Source organism: Eimeria necatrix, genomic scaffold, assembly GCF_000499385.1.
Source record: "Eimeria necatrix Houghton genomic scaffold, Enh_scaff91, whole genome shotgun sequence".
NCBI classification, from domain to species: domain Eukaryota; phylum Apicomplexa; class Conoidasida; order Eucoccidiorida; family Eimeriidae; genus Eimeria; species Eimeria necatrix.
Genome location: NW_013654708.1, coordinates 23,394 through 43,686, shown reverse-complemented (window position 1 = coordinate 43,686; position 20,293 = coordinate 23,394). Strand labels below are relative to the sequence as shown.

The 20,293-nt window shown below is 51.2% G+C and overlaps 5 protein-coding genes across 5 annotated transcripts; 1 reads left to right on the top strand and 4 right to left on the bottom strand.

Annotated features, from left to right (window-relative positions):
- Positions 1–4,316: 4,316 nt before the first annotated feature.
- ENH_00082850 (60S ribosomal protein L10, putative) lies at positions 4,317–5,802 on the bottom strand (the record flags this gene model as incomplete). Its single annotated transcript, XM_013583366.1, has 4 exons — positions 4,317–4,562; positions 4,803–4,906; positions 5,055–5,151; positions 5,581–5,802. The coding sequence occupies 4 exons, from the start codon at positions 5,800–5,802 to the stop codon at positions 4,317–4,319; spliced, it is 669 nt and encodes a 222-aa protein (XP_013438820.1).
- Positions 5,803–7,880: 2,078 nt separating this feature from the next.
- Positions 7,881–10,427, bottom strand: ENH_00082840 (hypothetical protein, conserved; the record flags this gene model as incomplete). The annotated part of the gene is made up of 6 exons (XM_013583365.1): positions 7,881–7,959; positions 8,174–8,248; positions 8,644–8,702; positions 8,914–8,983; positions 9,301–9,520; positions 10,064–10,427. The coding sequence occupies 6 exons, from the start codon at positions 10,425–10,427 to the stop codon at positions 7,881–7,883; spliced, it is 867 nt and encodes a 288-aa protein (XP_013438819.1).
- A 2,352-nt stretch (positions 10,428–12,779) lies between these two features.
- On the bottom strand, positions 12,780–14,551 carry ENH_00082830 (hypothetical protein; the record flags this gene model as incomplete). Its single annotated transcript, XM_013583364.1, has 3 exons — positions 12,780–12,919; positions 13,350–14,243; positions 14,407–14,551. The coding sequence occupies 3 exons, from the start codon at positions 14,549–14,551 to the stop codon at positions 12,780–12,782; spliced, it is 1,179 nt and encodes a 392-aa protein (XP_013438818.1).
- A 1,495-nt stretch (positions 14,552–16,046) lies between these two features.
- On the top strand, positions 16,047–18,722 carry ENH_00082820 (N-acetylglucosaminylphosphatidylinositol deacetylase, putative; the record flags this gene model as incomplete). The annotated part of the gene is given in 6 exon segments (XM_013583363.1): positions 16,047–16,752; positions 17,021–17,211; positions 17,312–17,379; positions 17,498–17,824; positions 18,005–18,107; positions 18,111–18,722. Coding segments are annotated over 6 exon segments (2,007 nt in total).
- Positions 18,489–20,071, bottom strand: ENH_00082810 (nuclear movement domain-containing protein, putative; the record flags this gene model as incomplete). Its single annotated transcript, XM_013583362.1, has 2 exons — positions 18,489–18,716; positions 18,986–20,071. 2 exons carry the CDS (start codon positions 20,069–20,071, stop codon positions 18,489–18,491), a joined length of 1,314 nt encoding a protein of 437 aa, XP_013438816.1.
- Positions 20,072–20,293: the final 222 nt, after the last annotated feature.

Here is a 20,293-nt window from a genome sequence, read left to right as displayed (position 1 = left end):
CGTCAGCAGTAAGTCCGGATCCAGTGTTTCTCCGTGTGTCCCTGAAGCAGATAGCAGTAAAAGGCACTCTCTGTATATTTCAGTTGGCCATGCAGTTTGAGAAGCTCAACTGCCCATTGTTCCAGGCTTAGCTTAAGCGTCTGCAAGGCTTGCCTACTCTTCTTGCTGCCTCCTCCAATTGTAGACCCAATTCGCTGTTTCCACCTGATGCAAACGATACAATGAATCTGACGACAGCTTGTCGGGGTGACACGCAAAACTGTACAATGACTGCGGGTGTTGCCGTGATAATCTGAGTGCTGGCTGCACTGCTATTGCTTGCCTTCAGGACGAGCCAGAGATCAACAAATGAGTAGACGCGTTCATAATCTCTCAATGCCCTGCAATCATTAAACGCGAAGAACAACTTTCATGTTGGCGCACTCTCTTTCGACTGAACATTTTGAATCAGTGAGCTTCCTTTTTGTGAGTCGTTTCCCAAAGTTAGAGCGCTTCTTATACGCTGGCCAGAAGTTCTGGCAGCAGCAGCGCACGTAGAAGCCTTGACAGCAGCAGCGCCAGACGAACTCGTTGATCGTACGCAGCTCTGCTTGTTCTTGCTCGGGCAAGTTATACGCCGTCAGCTCTTGCGGATCCAATCGACGAAACCCTATAGACACACGCAAATTTGGAGCGTACAAGCTTTCGCTCGGCCCATGACAACGTCATACAGAACGAGATAGTGGCAATAACACTTAGTGATAAACCACAAGTTTTTAAGGCAGGGATTACGCGAGAAGGCCTATTGGCAAATATGTTCAAAGTACAAACACGTGCTTACACTTCTCTGTGCATCAACAACCACGGAGTCGCTGGCATGCATGCATGCAAACTGGTGTTGAGCTTCCGCTGACTCTGTGTTGACAGGAGGGCAAGTAAGGCAAGCCCACTAATGCCTATAGAAAGTACAGTTTGACGTTTTCATGGAGCAGCAGCACCAGAAGCTACAGAATAGCCAGCACCGTCAACTTTACCATGATACTACTGCCTCCCACTATCCTGCAAGGAAAACAAAGGAGGGCGCTGTGGGAGAGAAAGACTGACCCAGCATCCACCCTTCCAACAAAAAAACGTCAAGATCAGTTGCGTCAAGAAGCACCGCTGCTTCTGTCCTGTCACCGGCGCCATTCATTTTGCTCTTATCATATTTTGGAAGGAGGATTTTCCTACAAAGAACTCACAACACTATCTGCAGAAGGATGAGGTTTGCAAACGTCTCTTTTCTACCTGCAAGCACGCATGGGCCGTTTCTTTCAAATCCAGCCGCAGCCGCAACAAGGATGTACGGGTTTCTCTCCTTAAGGCGCTGTAGCACGTCCACGCAGAGGGGAACATCGTGCGTCCCTGGGGGCCCCCGCCGCGGGAGCACCCTTGGTCTGGAGCTAGTGGCATCCGTAAATATCACAGGGGGTAGTAGTTTAGTTGGCAAATAGAAATCATCCATTGAGGCTGCAGCGGCTTTTATACCCAAGGTGCGCAGGCCCGCCTGCAAACAATTACAGCGTCGATATTTAAAGCTTACAAACAGGCAACACAGCTTAAGGAAATAAAAGTTTGCGAACAAAAATGTGACACAGGAGCCAAAATGATTGTTAGGGGCAGGGATAACAGGAGGCTGACAGAGTAAAGGATGATCGAGAAGAAAAGGTATGGAGACTGTGACCAATATAAGTGCTGCCGCTGACGCTGTAACTGCTGCTGCTGCTATCAACACTACTACTGATGAATAGCAGCAAAGAATTATTTGACTGGCCTAACCAATAAGGCAGCACAGAGTGTCGTCTTCCCACATCCTTGAGGCCCCGTGATGCCCACAATGAGAGGACTGGGCTTATGTGCTGGACAAGAGTGGGAAGCCGATGCAGCCGAGCCATGTAACAAACAAAGCAAAGAAAAAAAGCACATAATCAAGAGAATGAACAAATAATAAATATTCTTCACTTTTGAACTAATTCGATACTGTAATGTCAGCGCAAATAAACAAATATGCGCTTGGAACGCCGCATGAACGCAGTTACAAAGTACAAAGAAGCCTTCAAAAATGGCCCTGTATTCTGCCCCTCTTATTGTGAACAAAATGTAGATGCTTTGAGGATAAGTAACTTACAGGTATCGCGGGACTTTTGTTTCAGAACCTCTAAAGCAATCCAGCGACTGAACGGCCAATCTCCATTCGCTGCATGTTCACCCAAACCAAAGAACATTACTAGAGAAGCCTGGGTGGGTAATCGAAGTGTCTTACAATTTGAAAAGGCTTCATTCTTTAGCTTTTAGGCATACAAAAGGCTTCCTTCCAATGTTCCCTACGCGAGTCTTCAACCCAAGGGTTGCGTTGCAGACAGTTACTAGCTCTAAAATTTAGATATGGCTTTCTTGAGTGATTCTCTCCATAGCTTCCTGCTGTACCTTAATTTACCTGCAGCAAACGCTGCTGTGCCCGCTGCATGAGGGAATTGATCACGGGCCTTTGAGCAGGCCGCTGTCACAGCCACCTTTTCGTGTTCAGGTCCCTCCCCTATCAGTTCCTCCAGAATGCCGGCTCTGTGGTAAGCGAAAGTAACAGATATGAGCATATAGCTAGTTGCGCTAAACACGGCTTGCGCATAACGTGGCGACAGGGTCAAGCAGACGAAGTGTCTAATTGTAGAAAAGCAAGCAAGAATACGACAAAATCACAGAGGCAAAATCATACAGGAAAGATAACGCGGCAACTGAACTGTTGCGCTGAAAAGTCTTGAAACAGAAGGCAAAACCACTAAAATCACCAAAAAAAGAAGGCTAATAACAAATTTACTGATACATCGGCATTTTAAAGGCCGATACAGTTTGTTTCATTCGCGCTTTTCTGTCCAGTTATCGTAGGGTCACTCACCGGCTCTCCATTATAGTTGCCATTGCCCTTCAAAAAATCCAGTTGTGTTGCTTCCTGCCGACTCCCTTATGGTTTTCATTCGTTTCCGATATGCTAGGGGCTGGTCATCCAGTGTTCTGTCCCCAAAAGCTCTCCGGTTACAAGCCAGCAGCTACGTTTGGCCGAGCATGTCGCTGGGGGGAATGCGCTGGCTCTAATTCACAGTTTTAGGGAACGAAGCAGACATGCATTCCTTGAATTCACTTTATCGACATAAATGTCATTTGCAAATTAAAATAAGGGCAACAACCATATGTGACAGAGTCAGCGTAGGTTATAACGAGATGCCCCAAGCAGGGAATTTTATGTGGCCTCTGCGAAGTCACTTCAGCACCCCACAAGACACGGAAGAAATGATTTTTAAGCTAACGTCTGCAGGACAACTTGAAAAAGACACTTAGTGGAAATAACAGCAATAGAGTGTCAACTGCGTGCATTTCAGCCTCCGTCCGTTCCTGCTCACGCCCAGACCACTCGGTCTGTCTGCTGTTTGCTCTCCGTAATACTCAGCAAAGCAAATCCATTTTGTTGTGAAAACTCTCTTGGTCTCAAATTGTTTTTCTTTGTCAATTAACGGCTGCCGGAATTTCGGAAGTCCCGCAAGCAGCTAAGAGCTAGAATCTTGGCAGTTACGGCATGCCACCTCTATGCGCCATATCCACAAATACCTGCACTCATTGACAAATGCACCGGCAACTACGTACCGTACAAATTCGCTAAAACAAAATGTTAATGATGTACAGTCCTCCAAGGGGCACACTGTTCACGCCCGAGTCAGAAGAATGTCGACATGGGCGTATGGGACTGCCGACCATCTCAGAGTGCTGAACTGACGGCATGCTTAGCAGCAAAATCTTCTCATACATCTGTACCTTCCACCATAATAACAAAATGCCACTACAAACCAAGCAAAAGCTGCCCGCCCGGGCACCCCGCTGTGAATCCCAACTCCGGCACTCCAGCCCCTCATGGTACATCGAGATATCCGGACAAGCTGCGTCTCTATACTGGACTGCACTGATTGCTAAATTGCAGCGAAGTTAGGATATTATGATCCAGCCACGAACCAACAAGACGTCTGGCTAAGCTGCCACTTCCTGAAGGGAATCAACTTGAATGTTCAGGGCTAACGAACTCGTACTCTACGCCTATGCTGTGTATTCGCAGGCTAATCAACTCAAGACCCATGTTTATTCGCAAACCCTCCACTACGTTCCTGTTGCCCCAGGATGGAAAGATGTTCCCTTTCAAATGCTGTAGTCTGGAGCGCGCGGCGAAGGCATAAGGGCAATAGCCGCTGCCCAGTACGTGTTAACTAGTTCTTGTTTCTCTGAGGCACGGGTACCAGGGGTTGCCCAGAGAGAACTTAGTTCTCAACTGGGAGCTGAATGTCCTTTGCGAGGGGGAATGTATCGGCTAGCGGGCCCTTCTTTGCCAGCCATTTTGCGCAGACTCCGTCAGAGACAATGCGCCCCTCTGCTTGCCACTTCTTGTACTCCTCGCGAGTGAAAGGCGTGAAACCCCACTTGTTCGAGGTGAACACTTTCTGGCGGCCGGGGAACTTGAAGGCGGCACGGCGCAGAGCTAGGGAGGCGATGTTCACGCTCGACTCCTGCGGCGAAACGACAGAAAGCACTTTGCAATGCAGCAACAGTGTTATGTCAAGGCCAATCGACGCATGTTCAACTTAAAACAAATAGTTCTTCACACACAAAGAACGAAAAGTGCCACATTTGGCGACATCAGTAGACAACTGGGGCTCGCTGGCTGGATATATTTCGCAAACGAGTCTGTTAGGCCACTAAGACGAAAGCAGGAAGCAAAAGTGTAAAAGGGTGATATTGCTACCTACCTTGGTCCTAATAGACATAAGAATCTGCCCAATGTTGACACGCGCAACTAGACCTGTGGGCTTCCCGAAAGCTCCTCTCATCCCGGTTTGCAGCCTATCAGCCCCTGAAAGAATCCGTGCAGAACAACTCAGAACTGCCCATAATAGACTCCCCTTATTATGCCACAAAACATCTTGCGAAAAAAGAACAACTTTCGCAAGCCAACAAATTCATGCAAATGAACCAAAAGTTTCCCACTTGCTTTCGCGTACCGGCGCACGAAAGCATTTTATTGATCCGAAGAACGTGGAAGGGGTGGACGCGCATGCGCAGGTGGAAGTTGTCCTTGCCGCAGTGCTTGATCATGTACTGCAAAACATCCAAAAAGCCAGACAGAGAGAAAATATTAGGGACTAAAGCCAGACAAAAAGAAAATATAAGGGACTTTCTCCTCAATGAGATTAATAATCCCACTAATCGCCAGATGATGCCACAGTCCAGCCTCGTATTAGGTCTCAAAGTAGATACGTGGTTTAGCAACGAGTCTATGGGCTTATATGCTGCTGCCTCTGTTCTGTTTAAAAGAAGAACGTCCATGTTGTTCAGCTGGCCACTCTTTTGCGGTGATCTGAAACTGTCTTCCAAGCCGGCTCGTGGGCATGCCAAGCCGGACGGGGCTATTGGCTTTCTTCTTTTCCCATTTAGTGCGGAAAAGTAAAAAAAGAACTGTGATTATGGAGAGAGCTGTCTTGTTGAGAACGGAATTAACAGGGTCGCGGCCAGCTCAGGGTCGCTTGCCTTGTTGGCGCAGACGCGAGCGGCCTCGAGAGCCTCCGATGATATTTGTTCATATTCGTCTGAGACCAAGTGGACAACTCCTGGGAATTCTTCTACATCTGCTTTCTTCCTGCCCACGTCGTAAATGCGCAGCTTCGCATCGGGCACACCGCGACAGAAGCGCGACTTCGGGTAGGGCTTGTTCTTGCAGTAGCGGTAGCAGCGAGCCGGGCGGCGACCCATCTTGAAAGTTTATACAAATGAACCAAGGAAACTGGAGAGTTTTTGCAAAATTGCACAGACACAGAGGGAACAGTGCAAAGAGACAAGGACGCGGGATGTAGGTGTGGGGGAAGGAGTAAGCAGGCACTGAGCAGAGACTGCAGGTGCTACAGCATTAAGCAACTGCAATTTGCTCTTCCGAGCATCTCTTCTGCTACACAAAAGTTCCTCCGCTCGCCGATTCTTATAGGCTACCCCTCACGAGATGGCAGCGGCTGGTGCCTGGCAGCCCCAGGGGCTGCCGCAACCTCTGTTGCAGCTAGTGCTGTGGGGCGTACTGCTGAACGCCCCTGGTGGTGAAATTATACATTCATCATGCGATCATAAAGCAATATTTAGATGGACTGTAGTAGGACTGGATGCCCGTATTGGGCAGAAATGCTCAGGCGCACCCCAAAGACTGGGTGTACGGACCCAACACTCAGGCTCCACGTCACAGAGATACTGGCACAGGTTTGGTTAATTTCTGGTAGACGCGAATTCTCCACCAGAAATAAATTCCACAAGCTCCACCTGATATTCCTGTTGTGCTAGGTACAGATGCTCTTCCCCAATTTTTAATTTTCTCTTCTGGGGAGCTTCGGGTTGGGGCTGCGTTGTACCACTAGCCTACGCTAATAGTTCACGAAGGCTTGGGCTTTTAATGTACCAGCTAAAATTTGATGAGGCTTCTTGGGGTATTTCGTTGTATTATCTGTAGGTTGAAGACTACCTACCATAGAAGACCGGACAGCCCGTAGGCTCGTATGATTGTAGTCCCGATACTGAGCGCCATTTGATGCCTAGATCGGCAGCTAAGATTGTCGCGACTGAGGTCTCAGTCCTTGCTTACCTGCCTGCCTCGAATGTCTGGCAACGTCTGCTCATTTGGGGCCATTTCTGCTGGATGATTCCTGTACGACATTGCTTGGCATGTGTTGGTCATTAGAGTAATTTTCTGAGACATGACTGGACCCCTGTTCGTCCAATTCCACTTTTAAAAGTGTGCTATTCCCCAGCAAGTCCTGAAAATCTCTTCATGACAAGCAAAGGTGAAGAGAGGAGGAGTCCATACGGCATCGCGTGCTTGGAAAACCAGCCGGATTGTGCCGAAATGCGCCCACAATCCAACTAGCCGTGTCAGCATGGCTTCGTAGTTTGAACTAAGCTGCTCGGTAGCGTGAACCACAGAATATAGCGCCTTCAGGCCCCTGTACCTGGTCCTTCAGCTGGTGACACCTCTTTGACTGGCGACCCCTCTTTAACTCGCGACCTTTTTGAACATATTGTCTCTTTAGCTCCTTTGCCCAAACTACTGGGCACAACGGAAAACTGAAGCTGGTGTAACACCAGCTGCGGAAATTTCTGAGTAGAAGCGGAAACTGCGGTGAGTATCGGGCCGCAGGCCGGGGGAATTGTTTGCCCGATGTTGCAATACAGCTTCCAGGCGCCAGGCCTCGCCGCGTCCCGCAACCTGAGATGTACCTACAATGGACCTAAACTGTATCATCGATTTCCTGGAGCCTCAACTAAAATACGGCTGTTTCGCTACATACCACTTAGCTACTTCGGTTGCGCATGCGCTTCAGAGAATCACAGGAGCCACAGAGCCACGGCCTGTGCATTTAGGTGTTTCTTCGTCTTAGAAAGCTTGCAACCGCAAATAGTGGACTCCCTCATCAACACAACATTAAGGCTTCGTAGTCACAAAACACACAAAGTTTTAGGCAAGATCCAGACAAGCAGGCATAGAAGCAGCAGCACCACAAAAAGGAAGGCATAATAGCGTTAGCGGCGACCATCACAGCTCTGAGCAAGTGGCCTTATGACTGAACTAACTCAAATCTAGGGAAAGGACAGCTCCTGGCTTCTTCCGATTTACAATTAGGGGTCACGCATTCGAATAGAGTCTCGAAAAATTTCCGCTTCCCTCGCATGCCGCCAATCACTAGGCATCAGCACACGCGCCCGTACGGGCTGGTCAACCTTTCCAGCTAGCCATCTGATTAGCTAGCTGTCAAGATCGTTAAGCATGCATGTAAATAGAAAACAAAACTTGGCTACGACTCGACGTTTGCCGCTTCCTGCCAAGCCTCCAAGTCAAGCTCGTCCTCCTCTGCGTACTCCGGCAAGATGCCTCTGCGAACAGGCAAAGAAACAGCAATGAAATGCTGTTATGGGTCCAGATGAGACACAGAAGTACCAGCTCAGTTTTGATGCATGCAAACAGCGCTGAAGGCGAGAACGAACGCGCCAACACGGGGAAGTGCGAGACGAAGAAGTAATAGAAGAGGCTGTAAGAGATATACAATGTGAAAGGAACCGCAAAGAGTGGAAATGAAGGGAGACGCACCTGATCCTGCACTTGGCCTTCAAATCCTGAACTTCTGCCGTCAGCGGGCCCAGAGCTGCTATGATGGAGGCATTGCTGTGAAAACCGACACAAAAAGTTCAAGTGCGCCGCAAGATTGCAACAAGTGACCCACTAGATAAAAATGGCAAGCACCCTGAGACACAAGAAGGGGTAGCGGGCCACCAATGGCCAGAAGAGACTGGGAAAGCGTCAAGCTGATGCACAGGTGAGAACAGGTAAACGCTGAAGAGGAGAATTTTTTCGCGCGGCGAAGAGACAGATAAAAGGGAGAATGAGTCATAAAGACACAAGAGACTATAAGGCACCAAGGCAGCAGACTTTCAGAAATTCAAACGGAAAGCAGTGATGCGCCCTTCATGAAGCCCGAAAAACCATATACTCTCGTGGTTCTTTCTGCTGCTGCTGTTGAAACTGCTGCTGTTCACTGTTAATGCACTACACATGCGCACTTGTTTTTGTACTGCTGAGCCGTCTGGTCGAGCTGCTTTAGGGTTCCCGCGGCCTCTACCTGCAAAATACACAAAGACGAGATCCCCAAATAACGAAAATGGGGGATATTAACAGAAATATGAAAAAGTGATACAAAGAAAAGAGGAAAAAGGCATACGGAACAAACAGAATAACATCCAAGACAAGTAACAACGGACAAGACCGCAAGAAACACGAGAAGCGACGGTGCAGATAGTACGAAACAACACAGGAAAAGCGGTCCCTCTTACCTGCTGCAATTTGCGTGTCTTGCAAATTGTGTTTTCTTCCTCAGCGCGGCGTTTCGTTACGGCAGCCAGCCTGAAGAGTTGCAGACAAGATTAATAGAGAGGCCGCACGTAAGCCACAAAGAGTTTGACGAGAACACAAACACCAATACAGGAAATGAAACAACACGTAACACAACACAATGAAAACGCACCGACGAGAAAATGACGGGGAACAGGAACGTGAGGAAGCGGAGGCAAACCCCCAAAAGCAGACACAAAAAGGCCATTTGTTGCTCAGGAGATTTAACTGCGGACAAGGGACGTGTGTACCACAGCGAAATACAACTTGAAAAGATTCGAACACACAAGCCACTCTGCAGACAGCCACGGAAGAGAAAACCGGCTAACCTGTCTTTAGTTTGCGTGAGGTTCTTGAGGTGCCTCTGCCAGGATGCGGCGGCATGTGCATTCATTAACTCTAGGTTGATGTGGGCAGTTGCTGTGTGCTGCAGCAGCTGCTGGCAGTTCACAACTGCCTTCTCCCAAAGCTTTACATCGGAAGCCTTCTGTCCAGTGGGCACGGTGAAGCTCGTGTACTTGCTCAGGTCCAGCTCGGGGATGGGTTCACCTGATCAGCACACAATCCCACAACACAATCCCCCATATGACGGACATTTTAAAAGGAAAATGCGGCTGAGACTTTAAAGAGAGGCTCAGAGGCAGACAGAAGAGGAGAAATGCGCACGCAGGAACCGGCAAGCACACAAATGCGAAGAGAGAAGGTACGGCGAGTGAGTTTAAAGCTGAAACAATCAACTTACTAAAGAGGCACGATAGACAAAAAGAATAAGTTTGTAAGCGGAAGGAAAGAGAAATAGGCAAAAACATAAACGGAAGAAAGTAAAGCCACACAGGCAGACGAGTGAAGGAACTGCCAGTGAACAACTGGAGGAGCAGCGGTGTTCATTATGAATGTGAAGCAGGAGTGGAGGAGGCAATGGAGATGATGCTCATTTTTCTGTAAGGATGGGAAGGAGGAAAGAAGACGATATTCAGCGCAATACATCTTGTGATCAATGCACGAAATCGTTACTTTCTGAGGCTATCACTGTACATGCTACGAGCAGGCACAGTGCAACTAAAACCCCAACATTGGCGATGAAAGCCTCACCTCTCGCCTTTCTCGCCATCTCTTTTCCCAACATCGTCTCCGCGTCATCCAAGAGGGCGGTTTTGGGAAGGGGAAGTTCTCTGAGGTAGTCAGGGAGGTTGTCTGGCCCGCCAGCCTCCTGGGCGATCAGAGCCATCTCTTGCTGCAGCAGTTGCTGCACCTCTTGCTGCTGTTCAGCAGGCAGAGGATCTACATAAGGGAGTGCATCTAATACCATGGCGTGAGGCAGACGCTCTGTGAGGTAAAACTCCGGAGCGGAAGAAGCAGAGTTGGACTGCTCCTGAGAAGCTCCATTGACATGAACCAACGCCTGAGAGCCTCCTGGAGAGTGCCCTCCGTTGGAGAGGTCGCTCGACGCCGGCATCAGAGGAACAGGTAGCTCTCCCAATAGGCAAACGGGGAGATTTCAGTTGCTGCTGCTACTGTCCGCGTCGCTGCTCCTGCTGCCGCTGCTGCTGATGTTGCGGCTGCAGCTGTTGCTGCTTCTGATTCAGCTGTTGTCACAACAGCTCCTACAGCGACATGCTGCTTGGACTTCGCCAGCACCGGCAGGAGGACAATTTTTGGTAGCTGTTTCCCTCCGTCGCCTTCAGCGTCACAGGGAGGCTTTAGAATGAAATGAACAACACTAGAATACTATAAAAAAGCAGTAATATTAGGGTTATGCCGTATCGTTGCAGAAGAACAGTCGGGCTCTTCAAGCCCGGTTTAAATGAGGCAGCTCTTGGGGCTGGATGAGCCGGTGCATTATGTGCCTTGAAGCAATTGGGTTTGTCTCGAGGAAACTCGGCTCTCTCAAGTAATATAATCCGATTTTTAATGCATTGTCGGGTACAGATCTGTGATATAAGTGGGGGCTAAGTAATAAATCAAGTCACCAACACTGTGGCGGCGTTTGCAAGGCTACACAATGAAACGTTCGCTATTCCCGTTAATTTTCGAGAAAGTTCACAAAATGTTTGGGAACTTCCACTAGATTCTCGTGGTTAGCTCTGCATAACGACAGTGTTCCGCTGCTACGTTGCGTCCTTCAGTATTGTTGTATGTGGTTCTGCCTTCTGCCGTCAGCGCCCTAGGTTGGCTAGAGACTGGTTAGTTGAGACGAGCGTCTGGACTCTAAGAATCTCAGATAGCTTCATGCCTCGTGTTTCGAGGTCTATTTTGCCTGGTCACTGTCACCAATGCCTTGTTTTGCAAGTGTGAACATGGAGGCGAGTAGCGTGGTGTGAGCTTCTGCCCTCCATTTCCCAATTATGTCGTGTTTGCCTTGCTGCTTCAACATTCTTGTTAATCTTTGCTTGCTACTTTGCTTAGTCCCATGCTCTCGTTGCAGCGGCAGCGCTCGTCGCTACAAACAACAGTACGAGCAAGAGCACGTTGTATGGCAGGCGTTGAAGGAACGTCAATATAGACTAGGAGGCAACGGTTCTTGGGGAACAAACTATATGATGTTGCGAAGGAAAAATTCATTTCTCTCTTGTTGCACAATGATCGTAGTTTTGAAGTCCAAAAGGCAGCGATACTCACGGATCAGTGGATACAGGGACACGTTAGGCCATGCGACACTGTGCTGCAAATCAGCCGTCACCCTATGTCGTAGACTTGAAAGCATGGCTTCTTGAGTTGAAAAGCTGGATCTATTTGTGGAGCGGAGAGCTCCACACAGATGCAAACTTCGAGACACAGAGGGCAGGATTTAGGGATACGGAAAGCATGCAGGCAACAACGAGCCTATACCTAACAGATGAAGGTTGAAAAGCCACAAAAAGCGTAAGCAGAACGAGGGAATCTGGTGAAATGTGCTACTTGATCTGCTGAAGGCCACGATGGAGCGCATCCATTGAAAAACAAATTGAGGCAACGAAACATGAAGGTAAAGAGAAGTACCGGAACACGCCTCAACAACGTAGACACAGACGGGTGGGCACGCAAAGGGTTGCTAGCAAAAACGTAGAGAGCCAGATGAAGCGGCGAATCTACAAGGATAAAACCGAAGACAGAAATGAATGGAGATGACTAGGGGAGGCAGAGCATGCAAAAGATGGAAGTTGGCCAAGAAGGGCAGCTTAGATATGGGAGAAGCAAATGCATGAAACGTAAATGGCATTAGTTCTGAATAAATACAGCAAGCGTGCGCTGCTTCTACTGTTGCAATTGCTATTTATATTACTGCTGTAACTTCATCTGGCGCCAACTCGCAAAATGAAATGGACAGAATGAAGTAGTTTCTGCTTCCCCGCACGCTGGAGTTTCTCTGCTCATTTCAGTCCCTATCAGTTGCTGATCATGCAGTCTCTGTAGCCCTGTTTCCTCGGCATTTCCCTGCGGTTCCGATTCCTTAGGGTGCCGGAGTTATTGTCCCGTGTGCTTCTTTTATCGTTGCCTCTGGTGAAAGCGAGCCGGGTGCTGGTGCTGCTACTGCAGTGATTAAACATTTGTTGTCCTTGCGCCATCCTGCTGCTGCATGACGATACCTGTATTTGCTGTAGATCGCCTCTGCACTGGTCGCCTCTGCGTCTCGTGCTGCTGCTGCTGCAAGTGTTATTGCGGGATACCTCACTTGTGTGTACGGGCAATGAAGCGTCGTGAGGCTTGTGGAGCTGCAACTGCGGTCGAGACTGATGCTGTTGCTGCGGCAGCTCTTGCTTGCAGGAACTGGGTGTTATCCCGCTTCCGCTCGTCCTGCCGGCAGTGGGCTTGATGACTGGCGCTGTGGTTACTGCTGCTGTTGTTCTTGCTGTTGCTGCAAGTGATGTCGTTGCAGGTAAACTGACGCTGCGCTCGTTGCTGCTGCTGTTCTTGCTGTTGCTGCAAGTGATGTCACTGCAGGTGCTACAGGTACTGGCAGCTGAAGCACTGATAGAACCACAGTGAAGAGTGCTGGTGTTAGGGCACTTCGCCTGCACACTGGGCTGGCTTCTACGCCTCCCGAATGCTGCTGGAGCGAACTTTTCGTCGCACATGGATTGACGGGCAGCTGCAGTGGGTGCTGTAGTTGCTGCTGCAGTGCTGGTTCGTTTGCATGGGACAAATTGCTTCCAGGTGCTGTTGTTGCTTCTCTTGATGTGAATGACGTTCCCGCTAGGTTTTACAAGCTTGCTGTTAATGCTATTGTCGCTGCTGTGGTTGCTGCAACAGTTGCTGCTGTGGTTGCTGCAACTGTTGCAATCAACAACCCGCAGGCAAGTTCCTCCAAGCCGCCGAAATAGTTGACTCTTTTCTGTGACCCCTTGAGGTTGCTGCACTTGTCCGTGCAAGCACTTGCTCATTTTCTGCAGCAGCTCACCCTGGCGTTCGCGAGGACCAGGCCTTGCTCTACCTAAATTGAAAACTTGCTGCTGCTGCATTTTTTCTGACGCGCCGCACAGCACTCTCGAAGTAGCCGCTGCCGCGCTGGGGAAACCGACGAAGCGCCTGGCTTCATGGGATCCTGGAGCCGCAGCAGCAGTAGCTGCTGCTGCTTCAGACGGCAGTAGTGGATCCTGCTTCTTGTGGTTTTGCGGGTTGGAAAGAGCAACAGAATCGGCGGGGGTCCCGCCAGCTGCAGACGCTCCAGTGGCAAAAGCAGCAACATGTGAGCCCGCTACCGAAGAAAGGGGGCCTCTCATGTAGTGCAGACGATTTTCCCCTGAATTTCTGATGTTTTTCCCGTCTCCAGCACCAGTGTGGGAAACACTGTTGCGTTTAAGGTTGTCATAACCTCTGGTGCAGCTCTTGTTGCAAGTCCAACTGTATTCCCCGCCATAACTGCCACTGCAGCTGCTGCTGGGAGTCCAACCGCCGAAACCAGTATTCGTCTCACATTCAGCAGCAAATAGCGGATTGTTGGTCTTTGCGGTGTTTTTTTCCACCACGGAAGCATCAGAATGAGGAGCGTCGCCGCAAAGGGCAGAAGCATTTGCGGCTGGAGCACCTGCTGCAGCTGTTTGGTCGAGCACAGTCTGGATGTGCCGGTTGCTGTTGTAACCAGGAAGCTTTCCACAGGTGCAGCAGCTGCTGCCACCGCAGTTTCCGCAGCGCGTGCAGGTCTGTCTGTCTGAGGCATTATTCCTGACACGATTTTCTGGCAAATGAAAGTCTTTTAAAGAGCCCCTAAGGATGACTTTGCCTGCTGTTGTATCCGCTGCCGCTTTTGCAACAACAGCACGCTGTTCTCTCTGCAAATGTGCTGCAAGGGCCCCTACACGCAAACCGGCAGCAGTTTCGCTCCCACGGTCTGCCTCGTAAAAGCAGTAGCAGCAATGAGCTCTCACGAGCGGCACAGCAGCGGCATCGAGACCAGTGAGAACGGGAGCAGCAGCAGCATTGAGCAGCAGCTGAAGTACCTATGCGGCGAACATTACATCTCGAAGGGTCGTGTTGCTGCAGAAAGGTGGCAGCAGTTTCCCAGGGGTCGGCTGCTGCGCAACACAGCATCAGCCCAGCTACAACAACATCGTTAGCCTTGGCAGTTGCCCGGCCGCCTGTCTTATGTCTTTGCTGTTGCATTTTAAAGACTCTGCGTGCATATTCCTGCTTTGGTCTGTCCGTTTGGCTGGTGTCAGAGCTGATCCGTGCTATTCCTCACCATGTATCACTAGCTACCTAGTTTCAAACGCGAGGAAAGTTTTTCTGTTTCATTTCGTGTGTTTAGTAGCCTCTCACTCTGTGTGTTGGGTTCACTGCACGCCTAGGGCTGCCGTTAGACTCTGCAGACTTGTGTGTTTGGTGTGCTTGTGTAAGAGGCTTTGCCGCTGTTGTTTTTTTCTTTTTTATATGTACTCTTTTTTGTTTCTTTGCATGTTTCTCGTAGCTTTTTTGATATATACTCTTTTGTGTCGTCCGTTCGCATCTTTTCACCTTTCTGTAAGACATCTGCGTGTGTTTGCATCTGGCCTAAACGCCATTTGTCTGTGTGTCTCTTCAGTTGTGCACTCTTTAGGGCATTCTCGGGTGTATGCACACCCCGACAGTTGCAGAACGGGAAGAACACAAGACAAAGACGAGCACAAAACGTTACACTCAGGTCACAAGAAGCAGCCTCAGAACACCAGCGACTTGCAAGGATCTACAGTCCACACGAAAGCATCACAGGGACTGTCACAGGAACAGTGGTCACAGGACACAAGCAATGAAAAGCAGTAAATAATGAGATAAGTGGGGCCAAGTGCCAGACAAAGGCAACAAAAACCTGCAGTCAGCCTGCATGCAAGTGATGATGTGCAGCATCTACTTGGGGAGCAGCAGAGAGTCTTGATTTGGCCTCCCAGTACGACTGTCGTTATGAGGAGCAACGTGCCATGAGCAGCTGCAGTAGACGCTGCTGGTTCCAGTGCTGTTGCTGTTGTTGCTGCTGCTGTTTCTGCTGCTGCTGTTCCTGCTGCTGCGCCCATCCTAAGTGTCTGCAGGAAAGCTGCGCAGAAAGGCTGCAGGAGCTGCTGTTGTCTAGGGCGCCGCTGCGAGTTGCATCAAGTGATATTCTTCGTGATCAAAACCTCCAGAAAGACTACCTGCAAATTAGCTGAGTTCGTGCTAGCGTAGCTGTATTCTACACTGCAGCAGCAGCAGCAGCAGCAGCAGCAGCAGCAGCAATTACAGCAGGACAAGCTGCCATCCCATCCTCATTATTATGAAAAGTGCAGTTTATATGGACATATTGCGCAAAGGGTACTTCTTTCTAGATGTACATCTGCAAGAAGATCTGTGTGGCAGTCGCAGCAGCAGCAGCAGCAGCAGCTGCGCCGCGTTGCTGCATGCAAGGTCACTGGTGTCAGTACTGCTTCTTTGGGAGTTGTTTTGTTGCGTTTCAGTTGTCTTGTTTCTCGGCAATTCTTTTTATTTTCATTTCGTTGTTGTTTTTGGCCACAGGGGAGCAGCAGGCGGGTGAACTGTGCAGTGTGTTTGCTGCTGCGACTTCTTCGGCTGCGGCGAGCAGCAACTGCAGCAGCAGCAGCAGCAGCAGCAGCGCCAGCGCGCAGCAAGTCGGATCTCTTTGCCCCTGATAATGGCATCTGCTGCTGCAGAGAGCTCGAAGCGAGCAGCTGCCGAGGACTTGGCGACTGCGCCCACTGCCGACACTTCTCCCGTCGTTCCGGACGCGAGCAGCAGCAGCAGCAGCAGCAGCAGCAGCAGCAGCGGCAGCAGCAGCCGCAGCAGCAGCAGCCACAACTACGGCGTGGCCCTGGGGGCCGTCGGCGCTGCTGTCTCCGTCACTTTGCTGCAGTACCTCCCGCGGCTGCTCTCCGCCGAAGGCCGACAGGCTCTGCGAGCAGCACTTGCAGGGGCTGGCAGCAGCGACTGGTTTTTGCTGCTGTGCTGCAGCATCTTCTTCTGCGGCTGCATTGGCAGCATTTTGTACAACGCGCACTTGGCCCACAACTGCAGGCTCGAGCGCTTCGTTGCTGCGCTGGTCCGGCAGCAGCGCAGGCAGCAGCAGCAGCTGCTGCAGCAGCAGCAGCAGCCCGAGCAGCAGCAGCAGCTGCAGGACCCAAGCGCGCAGCAACGCGAGCAGCTCGAGCAGCAGCAGCAGCAGCAGCAGCAGCACGCGGAGGACAGCGAGTGCTGCTGCTGCGACGAGGAAGAAGACAAAATTGGCGTCTTGTTTGTCACAGCTCATCCTGATGATGAGTCCATGTTCTTCGCTCCTTCCATTTCTCTCTTTGCTGCTAACAAAGAAAAGTTTGACGTTTTCGTGTTGTGTCTGTCCACAGGTCAGCAGGAACTCCAAACCCTGCGCGTGGGCCACGCGCAGCTCTGCTGCTGCTGCTGCTGCTGCTGCTGCTGCTGCTGCTGCTGCTGCACTGTTTGGTCGTTAGTTGGGCTGCTGCTGCTGCTGCTGCAGCTTTTGGTTGCTAGTTGGGCTGCTGCTGCTGTTTCGGCTGTTTCGTGTCTGTGAGTTTGACGGCCGGCTGCTGCACCTTGGCTGCAGCGCTCTGCTGCTGCAACTTGCTGCACCTGCTGCTGCTGCTGCTGCTGCAGGCGACTATGAGGGGCTCGGCTCAGTGAGGTCTGCGGAACTGACAGCAGCAGCTGCTGCCTTTTGTGTCCCGAAGGAGAACTTTGTTTGTTTGGATGAAAAGGAAATGAAAGATGGCTGGACGAAATGGGACAGCAAGGCGGTTTGTGCTGCTGTGAAGTCATTTGTGGAGAAGAGAAAACAAATTCAAGTTGTGAGTGTTTTTTGTGTTCACAATTCAACTTTTTTGTTGATTTTGCTTTCAAGTTTTACAAATTTATTCATTCTGGTTGTTTCTGGATGCTTCGTTGCAGATTTTTTCCTTCGATGAACTCGGGGTGTCTAGACACCCCAATCACTGCAGCGTCTACGAAGGACTTCGGTAGGACAGCAGCAGCTGCAACGCGAACTGCAGCACGAACAGGACCACGAGTGGCAGCAGCAGCAGCAGCAGCAGCAGCAGCAGCTGAAAGGAATCCATTTGTCCTTATCTTTCGCAGGCTCTACAACGCAGAGGTCCTTGACACATGCAGGGAGCAGCAGAAGCAGCACCAACAGCAGCGGAAGCAGGAGCAGAAGCAGCAGCAGCAGCAGCTGCAGCTGAGGAAGGAAGAAGCGCAAGCAGATTCGGAAGCTGGAACGCAGAAAAAAAGCCAGCAGCAGGAGGCCGAGGATGAGCAGCAGCAGCGGGAGCAGCAGCAAATGCAAGACATGCAGCTGCTGCCTTCAGTCTTCATCTTTTCCCTGCAAAGCTATGGTCTGCTTCGCAAGTACTCGGGTGTTCTCAATCTCATACCAGCAACTATTGATGCTAACAACAAGGGCGTGTGCGTCGCTTGTGCTGCTGCTGCTGCTGCTGCTGCTGCTGTTGCTGCTGCTGCTGCTGCTGCTCATTTCACGCTCAGTCTGTGGAATTCAGCGCGTATCTGGAGCAAGCTTGTACAGTTCTGCGCCAGCTACTGCAACAGCAAATGAAACATTAGCACCAAACTACTTAGTGCCTCTAGCTCAGTAGATAATGCAAAGGCGGGCAGCTGGAGCAGCCATATCAAGAACAGGCCACTGCATCCTTTTCTCCTGCTGCTGCTGCTGCTGCTGCTGCTTCCTCAGTAACTGCCGTGGCTACTTTTCTTTCTCTATTCCATTTTCCGGTCACTCAGAGCCTTCCCAGCACCAAAGGCTGCTTGTATGGCGACACGGCGCAGTTGCTGCTGCTACAGAACCGGCAGCAGCAGCAGCAGCAGCAACTGGTGCAGTTGGAGCCGGCCCAGTTGCAGCAGCAGCCGCTGCAGCTCGTATGTTGAGCGAAACGAAGGTCAGTGTTCTGCATCCCAACCCACTGCGGTACTGGCAGCGGTACGGCTAGGCTGCTGCAGCTGCTGCAGCTGCTGCTGCTGCTGCAGCTGCTGCAGCTGCTGCTGCAGCTTCAGCAGGCGGTGCCTGTGTTGCTGCTCTGAATTCGTGCTGCCCTTTGCAGGCGGCGTTGCCATTTCATTTCTGGGTTTGCACGTCAGTGCTGTTGCTGTCTTTATGCCCAGCAGCAGCAGCAGCAGCAGCAGCAGCAGCACCATCAGCAGTCAGAACCACCGGGTTGCTGGCTTGCTGCTTGACCTTCTCCTTAAAAGCTGCATGTGCTGCATCCCACGCCTCTTTGAAGCTTTGAGTCTTCTCGGCGTGTCGGCGGTCAGCCAACTGCGACACGTCGATGCCGACTTCTCCCTGTAAACAGACACAGCAGCAGCAGCAGCAGCAGCAGCAGCAGCAGCACGGCGTGGTACGAATGAGCAGCAAAGCCAGCAGCTGCAAGAGCCACTGCAGCAAGGACACGAAAGCTAGCCGAGTAGCAAGAGCTGCAGCAGCACCACCAACACCACGGAGTTCGGCAGCAGCACCAGCATGCGGATGCAGCAAATCCAACAACGTCAGCAGCACTTTGCATGCAGCTCCGCAGCAGCAGCAGCAGCAGCAGCAGCACATTCACTCGTTACCTTTAGTATGCAAGACCACCAGAGATCAGCAGAAGGAAGGATCTTCTTTTTCCTGAGATGCAGATCGACGAAAAAGAGTGCTGGCGGCAGCGTCTCCTGCGGCAGCTCTGTAATGCTGTCGCTGTTGCTGCTGCTGCTGCTGCTGCTGTCACTGCTGTTGCTGCTGTTGCTGCTGTTGCTGCTGTTGCTGCTGCTGCTTTCTTTCGGCCGCTGCTGCTGCGCCGCTATTTCTTTAAGGTGCTTCCAGTTTATGCGCCTCTCCGTCACCTCCCACAGCCACGAGTCCTCGTCGGGCTCTATGGGGTGGGGGAAGCTTCCCTCCAGCAGCACCTGTTCCTTGCTGCTGCTGCTGCTGCTGCTGCTGCTGCTGCTGCTGCTTGCGTCGCTGCTGCTGCTGGCGGGGGGCAGCAAGGAGGTGCTCGTGCAGCAGATCTTGAGAGTGTGTTCCGTGAGGTGTACGCGCAGGTCCCGGCCTCGGACACCGAGCGGCAGCGCCAAAGACAACACAACTTCATTTGCTGTTTGTCTCCAGAAGTATTTATTTTCGCTAACTCCTCCATTTCGGACAAGTTTTTGCATTTCGGACTTTCCGAGTCCCGTGGACACGACGGCGGGGAGGCCTGCTGCTGCTGCTGCTGCGTCTGCTGCTGCTGCTGCTGCTGCGGGCAACTCTGCAACCTGCACGGGGCCGCACCGAGGCCACTCGTGGGCGTCCTCGAAGGACATGCCCATCTCGCCCATCTCTTGCTGCTGCTCCTCCTCCATCCACTGCTGCAGCTGCTGCTGCTGCTGCGCTGCTTCTTCATTCTTCAAGTGGATGTTCAAACCCTCAGGGCCAATCGTCACAGCCTCATCCTTTGTGAGCCGCCTCACTCGGGGAGCCGGAGTTTCCTCCTCCTCGTCGTCGCCGATGTGGTCCCATTTGCTGTAATCAATCCCCCTGCTGCTGCTGCTGCTGCTGCTGCTGCTGCTGCTGCTGCTGCTCTTGCCGGGCAGCGCATGCTTGCGATGAGCGCACGTTGCACCTGGCGTCTCTTCGTCACTGCTGTCCACTTCCAGCTTGTCCCATTTGCTGTAGTCCACCATTTTCCGAACCAGCAGCGAGTGCTGCTGCCGCCGCACCGCCTTCTGCTGCTGCTGCTGGTGTTGCTGCTGCTGCTAGCCTAGCTGCTGCGACAGCTGATGCTTCCTGGCTTTCCTCTGGTGGAATCACCCTGTCAACTCTAGTGACAAAGGTACACAGGTGGCAGAATAGACACGCCAAAGCAGCTGCCAAGCCGTGGCAGTGCGTCTGCTGCTGCAGCTGCG